This window comes from Panthera leo, chromosome B3, assembly GCF_018350215.1.
Source record: "Panthera leo isolate Ple1 chromosome B3, P.leo_Ple1_pat1.1, whole genome shotgun sequence".
In the NCBI taxonomy this organism is placed as follows: domain Eukaryota; kingdom Metazoa; phylum Chordata; class Mammalia; order Carnivora; family Felidae; genus Panthera; species Panthera leo.
The window spans coordinates 112,392,182-112,405,449 of NC_056684.1; the positions used below are offsets into that span (position 1 = coordinate 112,392,182).

Consider the following 13,268-nt stretch of genomic DNA (forward strand, 5'->3'; position numbering starts at 1 on the left):
TCAAAATCAAGGAAGGTTAAAATTATTCAGTAAAAAAAATACAAGTTTATGCATCCCAATGATACATCAGTAGCATTCCTCACTGTCTCTTGTGAGGTATCATATTTTACCTTTGTCTTTAAGGGAAGATAAGTCCACTATTGTTTAGCCTAATGGATTATGAGTCAGATTCAAGCGAAAAGGTACAGTGTGACATAACTTTTTAGAAATTATTGATAGTGAAATAAAGATAAAATGGCATCTGTAAGTGCAACACCATCTGCTATAAATTGGATTGTGTGTGCAAGTGTGTGTGTGTTTAATTATCTCTAAATTCAGCTTTTGGCTGTATAGAACTTCAAGTTATAATTGTGTGCTTATTATTTTTAAGTGTATGTACAGTATGATTATGTATATACACATATATATGTATAAGAAAAAAAGATACATGTTAGGGTTCAATCAATTTACTTTAATATGTATTCATTCAGCCTTAAATCAAAAAATGTGTTTGGGAAAGAAAGACAAATTTCATAATTTTTAAGTATTTTTATTCCACATTTCTACCAAATAGAAAATTTTAAAGTGAATCTCTAAGGAATTATAAGGATAGTTATAGTATTTATTTATTTATTCTAACACTTTGGGGAGAAAAGATGCTATAATTAAAATAAAACATTGGCTTCCTAGTCACAGGTTATTGAACATGTATTCTTCTGTTATACAAAGATCTTTAACGTTTTGAAATGTTTGCCAAAGGCAGTGAGAAATGTATAATGCTGTGATCTTATTTTTAAAAGGAAAAAGGAAAACTGAAAAGAGAACAAGTTGCTTTTTCAATTCATTTTCTGATGTTTACATGTAGCTCCATCGAAAGCTGGAGGAGCTCAGAGATCACCTAGAAGGCAATGTGAAAGGATACTCTCTCAGAGTAAATGTACGATTTCACTCGGTGATTTTTTTTTTTCCTAAACTTCTGCTGACTGGTAATTCCAAATCTGATTGGTTTGTCCTCTCATCTCCATCTTTTTTACTTTCTGTCTCTTTTCTCCCTATCTCTCTCTTCCTTTTCTAGCTGCAGCTTCATGCTCACGTTTATGAAATAAAGATTAAATTGGCAGGGTAGAGGACACGCAAGTCACACTAACACTGAAGTTGATTTAATAATTTTTTGGCTCCAATGCAAAATAAAAATTCTTTTCACAGTTTATGTTTCTTACACAATTGTATAATTTTCTGAGACTTTTTATGAGACTTCATTTGGAGCTTTTCCATTGACTGTGTTCTGCCCCTTGTGGGATATGTCAGCAGGATTGTAAATTATTGGCTGGATCCAAGTGCTAGATCCTTAATAATTCAATTTCAGTTATCAAGGAAAATGATCAATGTTAGAATATCATCATAGGTAATCTAGCAAGTAGACACATTTTCTTCTGAATTAATAGGCTTCTCTTAACTTGGACTCTTTGGGAATAGCTATGATAAAATTTTTTTGTTTAAAAATAAAAAAAATTAAGCAGTAAATATCTTCACTGTCATGTAACATCTTACAAATACTTGAGATAAAGGCTATTATACCCAAGACAGCACTCTGAAGGAGAACAGTACCTTATAGCTACTCAATACTATACATGTATCAGATAGATAATACTAACAGTAGTATTTTTTTGTGACCCATAGTTCAGACTCAGAATGCTTGGTCCTTCTCCTAAATATATCTTTTCAAAAAAAAAATGGAAATAAAATCTCTAAAATGGTTTATGATGTAAAATATGGCAGAAAAAAAGCTAAATTAGTGCAGTAAATAATTTCTGGCTCAATTTAACTCTGACATCCCATTCCTAGTGCTTTTTAAGAAGTTTCTATCAATCCTAGCCTGGCCTGGATCCACTTCTCCCAAGATTATTGTCATACTTTTAATCCATATTGCTGTAATAGTTTTCTTATAAAGAATAGAATAAACAATAATAGTGATATTATAATTCTCTGATATCTCGGCTTGTTTTTAATTATATACTATACATAGTTAAGTATATCTCTATATTAAATTTCTGATTACTAAACCTCAAACTTGTTTTTATTAATACTAATTGTTAAATTCTGATTGCTAAATTAAGTTGATGTAGCAGTTAATGCAAGTATCTCATTTTTCTACTTTCTTGTGAGTCAGTCGTTCTTTTCTATCCATATTCTTAGAAGTTGAAAGATTATCCATAATCACTCCCAGAATTTATTCCACTGTCTTAAAAAAAAAAAAAGAATTTTATGATTAAATCAGTCTGAACATACCTAGATATTCTTCTAGAAAGCCCTAAAAAAAATTCTGATTAATTAATTAATGTATTTAGTGTCATACTCTTTGTAACCAATCATGAGAAGTGATTTTCTTTTTCAGTCAAACCAAGACTAGATAGTTGAGACTTGCTAAGGCCTGTATAGAAGGGAGTTAGTGTTAGATTAGGGTTAAATTAAAAATTTTGGCTTCAAAAACTGAGTTATATCATGCCACTTTTCAGTTTCTTTTTTTCAACACCTATACTGCATAGTACAGTATATAATGACTAACCCCAATGTCTTCATCTTTTGTTATATTTCACTGGGTCACACTTTGTTCTGATTACCTTTTTTTTTTCTAATAAGATTGAATATGAGGTATAGCATTCTAAGATTCCCATTAACTAGAAAAGTATCTGGAGGAAAACTATCAAAAGTCAAATTGTAGCTTCTGTAGACAGTTCAGTTTAGAGAAGATGCATTTCAAAGAGCTGAATGTTTAGTTTCTCTCCTCCCCTTTAATCCCATTATCCCAGAATGCCTTACAATAAGCCTTGCCTGTTAAAAATTGTTGCTTAGAAGCAGAATAAAGCTATTCTCAGTTGCATAGGTTATATAAACAGATTTTGTTTCTAAAATGAGATAAATTGGCATATAATGACCATTCCATTTTTTGAAAATTTATTTTAGGCGTCTGTACACAAGAGCAAGTATGTAGGTGCCTTTCAATTCATTGAAACATTTATAAATAGTTCAGTAAGATGAAAGATTAGAACTATGTTTGTACTTAAATATTTTATTATTACTTGGGAAAATGAGACATCATTCAAATCTTTGGGATAAGGATTTAATTAAATCATTAACGCTTCAATTTATATCTTCTATGTGTTATATTTTAGAGAGAAAAGATTCCTGCATCCTTACTTATTACAGATAATCAATGATTATCTGTAAGGTAGAATATTCTAAGATGTAATTTTTGGAATAATTTTAAAATTTATTTATCATATGAAAATGTACTTCTTTATCATACATTGACACTTCTATAGCAAAAAGTAGGATGTGTTAGGTTCTGGAATTATAAATGTATCATCATTTTCTGTATGTAGTACAAAGTGGAAGTATTCAGAACCCTAAATCAGTTTTTAGTAACTTTTAATAATAATAAAACTATAATCACATGGCTTTACAAATTATCATCTTGTAAACAAAGTCTGTCTGATTTAATGATTGCAAGTTACTACAAATCCTTAGACTAATAATGTGTTGAGAATAATGACTGAAAAATCCCACATAAAGGAAAAAATTACCTTTACATTTAATCAAATACAGGAATCTAGTAGGAAGAACATTAAAAGTAATGCTTAAAGTTGAAAAACTGTGTAAACAGAGTTGAGAATTGGAAAACATAAGATGATACAAACTAATACTTTACAAAATTAAGTCAAAGTGAGTTTACAAAGTTGAATTAGTTAAAGAGTGATGGAACCCTGAAAAGCTTGAGTGTTAAAATATTCAGAGAAAAAGAAGATAAATGTTCATGAAATAAAAACTAGTAGAAAGAAAAGAAAGGAGAGAAGTAAAAATACCAAAACCACAAATTTTATATTTTCTCAGTGTATGCAATGTGATGGTAAATTTCTACTGAGCTGCAAACATACAGATAGGTTTTAGGTAACCAAATATGTTAGTTTTTTAAAGGCTTTGACAAACAATCAAAGGGAAAATGATTTATGAAGACAGATTATTGGCACATAAGTGACCTAGGAATTTGGTTATGAAGTAAAAAGAATATGATAATTACAAGTACTTACTATGCTAATATAAATAAAGACAAGGTATTATTTGAGGTGGAAAAAGTTAAGGGAGGAGTTATCACTTAAAATAAGACTATGTTTTTAGTAAGTTTAAGAAAACTATCTGAATCAAGTCAGAAAGGAATAAGTCTTTTGAAGAATGATTTTCTGAATGCTGAAATAAGATTTATAGGAAATGGGACTAATATAAATAATGGATTAGATAGTTGTGATTTTATAGATTTTTTAAGATCAATATTTTATTCCAGTCTTTGTTCTTATATTTTTGATAAATTATTTGGGAGGGGTTTTTTTTGCATTTTTATATTCATGAAATTAATGCCATCACTCACGGGTCAGCAAACTGTAGCTTCTGGGCCCAAATCCTTTTCTCTCTTGTGGGCCCACAAGCTAGGAATGATTTTTTTCCATTTTTAAATGATGGGGGGGAAATCAAAAGACTGTCATTTCATGACATGTAAAAATCATACGTGTGTCCAAAACATATAAGTGTCCAAAAATAAAGTTTTATTGAAACACAGCCATATTCATTCATGTGCATATAATCTGTGGTTGCTTTTACAGTACAAAAGCAGAGGTGAACAGTTGCAGCAAAGACCATATGGCACAGAAAGTCAGAAATGTTTACTATATGACTATTTATAGAAAAAGTTTGCCAAGACCTGCTGTAACCAGCTAGTGTGTCAAAATGACAAGGACATAGAAATGATTATAATAGAGTCTTTGTAAACTTCATTTTAGAGCTTGAGGAAAGGAGAGCTGCTCATTTTTCTGGGGATGGTTTCAGATTATTCTGCCCAGAATAATATCTGTCTAAAAGAGTTGATACCCTGATCTTCCACCTTTACTTTTTTATTCTTCTGTTTGCCACTGTTTTCTCTAACTACTCTTTTTCACACCACATCACACACACACACACAACGTAAACCCCCCATGAAATTAACATTAAACCTTGCAAATATAGATTATAAATTCCTCTTGTTTGAGGAGGCCTCTACAGAGATTTAGGGTAGAAAGATATGTTCCAATCTTGCTCTCAAACTTTTTTAAAAGGCATTTTTAGAGTGTTTTTGCTTACTCTGCTTTTTTTCTGTTTTTACTTCATTATGTTTCATTAAAGATCTTTCCCCTGGAGACCAACTTTTGGTTTCTCCTATTTAAATGTACCTAAAATCATCCTGTCTATAGGAAATTTTGTGCAACTGATAAAGACACCCTGACATGATCAACTATGTCATATCTTAATATATGGCACTTAACTATCTAAAAGGCATCTGCATTAAGTCAGCCAACTTTGAAGAAAGGAAGAACAGCTAGAACATTGATTAGTCCTTAAATATTCAGTAGCTTTTAAAGGAGTAAACATCAGTTTGTTTGTTAACTCTATTTTCTTAGGCAAATTTTATTATCTTTGGTTCTTACATGAAGAATATTTTTATTTGAGGTTCCTAATAAGTCTTCCTTGTTTGATGTGTTGGCACTTACTCAAAATATTAATATCTATTTATTTACTATTTAATTTATAATAATTATGTAACATCTTGAGCATCTTAGTAGATGATGTATGTCTTATAAATATGACCAGACTACAATAATGGCAAAGATGACAGTAAATCAACTTCAGGATTATCTCTTTGGAAAACATACTAATTTTGCTACCTTTCACTTTTGGTATTTAATGTGTAAAGTTAACTAATACAATTCTGAGATTTCACTTCTACTGAATAACAAAAATCTATCTGTGTTTAGAACAAAAATGTTCTTATCTAATACTTATAAAATCACCTACAGTAGCCTAAGACATCATGGAAGCGGGAATGACACACTGTGACGTGTTTAATGCTTATTGCAAATTGCTCTTCCCAGAATTGACTTTAATACACAAATAAGGTACTAATAAAAGATCTCCTTGACAAATAAATTTCCCTAGTAACAGAAAATGGGGAACTGAGGGGGGCAGGGGGAGATAAGACTCCAACTGTTTATGAAAGATAAAGTTTTTCAGTTTTATGGATATAGTTATGGAGATAGAATAAACATGCAGTTTTCTTAGAACTAGCACCTTGCTGAAGATGTGTATGTGTAATTAGATGTGTATGTGGTTGGAAAAAAAGATTCAATTTCTTAAGATGTCTATAATGACCATATTTCAGAAAATACCTCAAAGTAATCCGTTAAGTGGCAGTGATAACATTTGATCACAAATCTTTATGATGGTAAATGTAAAATCTTCTCAACATTATTTCACACAGTTCAGTTTTTTTTAACATAGAAGAAAAAGAGTTTGTATGTTCATTTATTCATTAAACACTTACTGAGCATCTACTACATTCTTCTGTTCTGGGTGCTAGAAATACAATTAAAGAACAAATCAGATAATAAGAGCATTTCTGATTCCTCCACTATGTCATCTTCTGTACTTTCATTTCCCCACCCTAAGTTTGCGTTTTGGAACTTAATGAAGAATTTGTAACTCAAAACTGCATACTTAATAATTTAGCTCACGTGGCATTGTACAACCTAATGAAAGAAGAGGCCAGAGAATTGACCATAGCAGTGTGACAACCTAGAAAGTAAGAACAGGGCAGAAAATTATCAGCTCAAATCATGAAGATTAAACATGGTTTTGAGTATAAAATAGCTATTTTAAAAGATCAATGAAACATTCTGACAAAAGGTCTAGATAAGAATTTGTGTTTCAGTTTTTATGTTTTTATGGTGTTTTATTGATATATATATATTAATATATCACATGGACATATATATGAATGTTCAGTAATACTGTGAATGGAATAATAGGAACAGCACATGAGAGTCAGAATACTGAGCTGGCTTTGGTGCCCTCTTTAAAAAACAATATGAAGATGTACAATAGAGCCCTCATTCTATAAATAACGTCACATGTAGTTTGCCAATGTTAATAAACCAATGAAGATCAGTGTAGTACCTTTGGAGAAAAATGACCAGTGTTCTGCTTTCCAATTAACCTTAAATGAACATCTCAGCAAAATCATACCAGATCTGATCAGAGGGAGTCATCTCTGTCACGGACTTTTTTCTTTTTTTTTTTAAGCCAGGTATTTTTATATCACAAGATTCTCCTCAAATAGCTTGACCCTTGAGATTTCAAACTCAAGTGTTTGCTTATAAGGCTATCTTGTTACCTGACAAATGTGTTCGTGATGGAGCCATCTAATCTTCTGAGACCCTTACTATGCTATCACTTCCTCTTTAACAGTGTTTTCTTTTCCCCACTGCAAAACCAGGCTCGGCTTCCCTCGTGCTCATCTACTTATAGTGTATCTGAGGTATACTTTGCACGTGTTATCTTACATGGTCAACAACATGCTCGCCCTCACCATTTTTCTTATTTTATTTTCCTTTTGCCTTAATTTATTTTGCCTTGCACTTTGCACTTGGCTGAAAGGGATGAGGGTACCAAAAGGGAAAAGTTAGCTGTTTTAGGAGGAAATTTCAATATTTTTATACTTTACTGTTTTCTAAGTTAACTTTTTTTTTAGCAGTCACTGTATCATGTTGAAATGGTTAAAGTCTGAACAGCCAACTTGATTGTTACCACCACCTTAATTCCATAAAAATTTCTTTGAGCCAGGTAATTTGTTATTAAACTAATATTGGCTAAAGACAAAGATTTTGGTTTTCAGGCCTGTCTAGTCTATCTGGTAGCTGAAGATTTACATTAAATAAGTGACAATCTTGTCCCATTAACCATAGACACAGCATCCCAAATTGTCTATTAAATGAAAAGTTAATATGATTCCCCAATTTTTGTATAAAATGGAAGATTTATTCCTGTTTAAAAACTGATTAGGTTACTCAGGAAAATAGTTTCCTTGATACTTATATTTTCATAAGATTCTTATAATCTGGAAGATTAATTTTGTAATCACTCATGAGATTCGTGCTCTTTTAACAAAATATTTTACATGACATTTGAGCTATGTTTTTTTTGCCTTTTTGGGGTCTAATTTCTTATTCTTACTGTGTAAAACCATAGTGTACATGTGTTTCTGTTTTTGTGAAACAGATTCATTGAAATATTAATAGATTTTGAATATCCTTTCCAAAGCAGAGGCACTGTTGAGTAGCTGAGAGAAAAGAGAATTTGTGCCTCAAGATGGCTAGTAAATAAAAGAACTTTAATACCCTATGAATTTTAAGATCTTAATTTTTTATCTTATAGACAAAACACATTTCTACATGTAGTTTTTGCAGACCACGGTAGCTACCATGGGCAGGCCAGTATTGTTAGCTTTATTCTGTTTGCAGAAATACTGTCTCAGAATATCATGCAAAAAACCCAGAAAAATGGCACCATCTGAAATACCAGGTTGTGTTTGCAGAACCACAGGCAAGATAACATCTTTTTACTTTAAAATTTTAAAAATTTAAAAAATAAATAAATAAAAGCCTTGAAAGGAAGAGCATGACTAAACCCACAAGGGTTTAGCCTCACAAGGTTGAATTTATTGAATCAACAGAATTATAATCATCTTCTGTAATTTTTTTCTTTTGAATGTTACAGCTATTTTAGATTTTTCTTTTAAAACTGATTTTATGGAGAATGAATTTCTTCTTGAAATATGTATCTGTAGGAAAAGGAAAGTAATGAAAGGCAGATGAATGACTTGTGATATCAGCAGACTGTTGAAAGGCAAGATTGATATCATCTCATCACCACATTTTCCATAGGTCTTTTCTTAATCCCCAGGATTATGATTCCCAGTGTAAAAAATATATAACCCATTTCTTTCTGACACTTCATCCAGGCAATTCTCCATTTCCCATGAGAGTGTATAAGAAGTCTACCATTGGCATCATCTTCAAACACAGCCTACAGCATCCATCAGGGTATTACTTTCTCTGTGACAGCATGTTTGCAGGAGGGTTCTCAGGTTGGAATGTGGAACTGGCTTCTGGGGGGATGGGATTGGGTATGCTGTAGCATTTGCTCCCTAGCACTCTGCTCTTAAATGAACTCTGGCTTTATCTGGATTTGTTACTTTCATTGTGACACATTAGCTTTATTTATTTGTCATAAAATGTGTTTCTCTTTTGTCATTTGTGGTAGGGTTTTTTTGTTACCAGTGCCATACCTCTGTGGACTCCATAGGTGGTGATTATGTTTAATTTATGATGCTGTAAAGACCAATATCTTGAAGAACTCCTTAGGGAATACAGAATAACCTTCCATAATTTTTTCTATTTCATCTTAAATTGGTAAATGATTGTTTTATAAAATTTTAGACTTTGACTCTTATTAATTAGAATTTCAAGAAATGTCCTCATGTGTCATTTTTTCGTATGGAGGCCTCTTGATGGAACTGTTGTTTAAGTGCATTTTTTTATTTTATAGCATCACTATGGAGGTAGCCAAACTTTCCATGGCTCAATATCTTCTTTCCCTCATTTACATCATCTTCACTGACCTTCACTATTAAAGAAATAAATTCTCCAGTACCTATTGCAGCACGTTGGCTTAATCAATTTCATGTCACTGTCTTCTGTGACATTCATAAGACCAAAAAATAAGCTTTGTTCAAAAAGGAATCTATCCATGAATTGTCCAAGAACAAGATAATTGCTAACCTTACCTGCTACTGCTCAGCAAATGTTACTCCATGTAGTTGATTGCCCCTTCGTGAAAAATACAATTCTCTTACTATGTGACAAGCTCTGTGGTTGACATCTCATTTATCTTATTTCAATTAGTCTTCACTATAGATATTTAAAGAAGATACTGTCATCATCCTCATTATACAAACCAGGAAAATGAGTTCAAAGAGGTTAGATATCTTGCCTAAAGTCATAAAGCTTCCAAGTGAGTGTCAGAAAATTGTTTTTCCTAAATACCATGCTTTCTGCTGCTGTTCAGGAGTTATTAAAAGTTGGCTGTAGGTGGCCTTCAGTAGTCTTACATTTTCATGGACTATATTTACCTGGTTCAGGTTGATCACATAGTTTGGATCCTTGTGAGAGGATATAAATGTATCTATTAGATGCAAACTTTAATTCCAGGAAATATTAGAAAGACATGCCTTTTATAATTATTCTTATTTTTCTTATATATAGTCATTCAGTAAATATTTATTGAGCACTTACTATTCCTTATTTAAATGTAATTATAATCTGCTAGCTCTGTCTTGACCTTAGAATTGGCCTCACATTTGGAATGCATAGAATATCATGAATGTAATGAGATCGGTGTCACAGGTTGTGTACACTATTGTTCATCCCCTCAAGCCAAGTAAAAAAAAGAGAATTCACCTTCCATATTTCCAGCTAATCTCAGCTTTCTTTCGACAGTGTTCCAGCAATGTTCATTTTTTAAAATCTTTTGAAAACATTGCTTCAGAATTCACTTAGTTTAGAAGAAAGCCAGCATGAGTACTATCTCCTTGTAGTAACAGTGCTCTTTCTGGCTTACTTGAAAAGTTGTAATATACACTAGATGTAAATTTTTTATGATTTATAACAATAAACAAAAAAATAATCATTGAACCCTTTAAAACCTTGTATCTAATGTCTTAGATTTCCCAGTAGCAAGGTTGATTTAAATAATTAGAAATTTTGAAGTTAAATTGATTTTTACTGTTGAGTGGACAGAGACTGAAATTTAATTTTATTTTTATTTAATGCTTAAGAGCTTTTAGCTACCTAAAGAAATGGTGACATTTTCAAATTGTAACTTGCAAAACAGTTGCCCTTTGAACCCATCACACTTTTAGAACACCAGTTCTGATCTAAACAAACCTTGGCTGACTGACAATTTGGAGCTTCTGAAATGGAAACTTCAGTTGAATTGCAAATAGTAGATCTACATATTCAAGGAAGGAAGGAAAGATGGAAGGGAAGAAAGAAAACTAGATTTTTAACACTGTAATATTTCCTCTTTAAAAGAAAAAAATAGAGCCATTTTTGAACTACCAGTAGCACTACAAACTATTTACCTTGGATGAAACTAATAAAATAAAGATTCTACACTGTGAAATGATCACCTAAGATTTTCTACTTCACAAAATCTCACTTAGAAAATTTTTAATATTAAATGTATTATTTATTTCAGTATAGTTTTCTCTGGTGTTTTACTCTTTCCGGTCACTCTTGCATTCATTGTTTTCATTCTCTTTGTTTATAATAGTTGGGAATTTGGAGATAGTGTGAAGAAATCTGTTAGGAATAGTATCTTTTAAAAACACTAAAACTGCTGCTTACCAGAATATATAAATTGTTTGAATAAAAATAAGAAAATACCTCTCTCTTACATCCAAATAAGGGACCAGCCATAAAGATAATGGGAACGCACATTTGACTGGAATATTTGATAAGCCCAGCTAATCAAAACATTCTTATAAAAGAACTGAAAAGAATTGATTGACATATTTTCAAAAAAAAGATGATGGGTACTTCTGTCTACTTGGGCATAACACTTTTAAATTTCCGTAACAAAAAGATTTTTAAACTGTTGTAGTTGACTGTGAATTTCTGCTTATCCTCATACACTGCCTCATCTATTCTGATCATTTGAAATACAAAAGAGGTGATCACTGGAACAATGGCATGAGAATTTTAAAGTTTAAGATGAGGAAATATTAATGCATGGATAACAAGTTTAGGAAGCTTTTGATGTAAGTATTTTATAGGCTATGTATTTCTTTGAGAGAGAATTATTCTCCTTTTAATTCTTACTTGTAATATGTACAATAAACTTTGTAGCCAGATCTACTTTCAAATCTGGTTTTAGTAAAATAATGAATTTGGCAAGTCATATAGGAGGCATTCAAAAATATTTAGGAAATGGTGAATGAATTCTTAAATCAGCCAACTTATCTAAACCTTATAAAGTTTCTATATCCGGGTTTCAATTGATAATTTATGTAAAATCTAGTAGAGTATCAGGGACATAGTAAGCACTGATTTCTTTTTCTTCTTAGATGTGTAAGTTCTAATCACCTCAGACTTGGATTTAGGACATTAGCCAAACAATTGGATTCTCTCTGTTAGTCCTTCTTTCTTCTTAGGTCAGACTAACCTTCCTAAGCACTACCTTAATTCCCATCAGTTCTCTAATCAAAAAAGCTATAGTAGCCTACCCCTGAGCTGTTGTATCAAGAGTAAATGCCTTTCTTCCTCTCTCCCAACATCCTTTATAATTTTTATATAGGATAAAATTATAAATTTTATAATTTATATAATTATAATCCACTGTTTATCTAACATTATTTTCTAGTGCCCAACTTCTCCCAGTTTGCCCAGGACTCCTAGTTTAGAATTGAAAGTACCACATCCTAGGACTATTTTGTTTTAAAACTGAAAGTTCTGTATTCCAGGAACCCCCTCAGTCCCTGGCAAACAAGGACAATTGGCCATTTATTCTCTATCATGTACCTACCACTTCAGTCAAGGGATACCTTCTTGTTATATTCCTTCTTTCTTATTGGCCATTATTTGTGCTATTTTGTCTTTCTGAAATGCCCTTATCTACTTAATAGCTCCAGTATACCTTCCTCCAGAAAACCACCTCTACCAACTCCTACATACCCTAATCATCTTCTGAAGGGAATTTCAATTGTGCTTATAGACAGCATTACTCTATATTGCTTTTCCTTCTGCCTGTTTGATTGTTTTTACCTCTGTTCCTTATGTGTTGATGATCAACGTGATTTACTCTCAGATTCTTGTTTTTTAAAATTATTTTTAAGCTTATTTATTTATTTTGAGAGAGAGAATGTGCACAGGCAAGGAACAGAGAGAGATGGAGAAGGAGAATCACAGGCAGGCTCCACACTGTCAGCGCAGAGCCCAACATGGGCTTCAGTTTCACAAACTGTGAGATCATGACCAGAGTCAAGATCAAGAGTCAGATGCTTAACTGACTGAGCCACCCAGGCACCCCTCAGATTCTCATTTTATTTCTCACTATATATCTACACTGACCAGCATGATAGCCAGTTTAAATTCACTAAAATTAATTAAATTTAAAATTTAGCTTCTTATTTGCAGTCGCCACATTTCAAGCGCTCAGTAGTCACATGTGGCTAGTGGCTACCTTTTTAGAAAGCACAGATATACATTTTTATCACCACAGAAGTTCTCATAATCAACCATTGTTATTATGATCATCACCATTTATCATCATTATTACTTCTGTTTCTACTTATAGCATTAACTTTGGTC

The 13,268-nt window shown here is 31.9% G+C and overlaps 1 protein-coding gene across 3 annotated transcripts in view; it reads left to right on the forward strand.

The window, feature by feature from the left end:
- GPHN (gephyrin) overlaps positions 1–13,268 on the forward strand; it is a 611,925-nt gene that overhangs the window by 418,017 nt on the left and 180,640 nt on the right. Inside the window, exon 10 of one of the 3 annotated variants that reach the window (XM_042943540.1) lies at positions 7,337–7,378. The exons of the other annotated variants lie outside the window; for them this stretch is intronic. Within the exon in view, the coding sequence (XP_042799474.1) occupies positions 7,337–7,378 (42 nt within the window). The remainder of the gene's footprint in view (positions 1–7,336; positions 7,379–13,268) is intronic. 3 annotated transcript variants of the gene reach the window in all.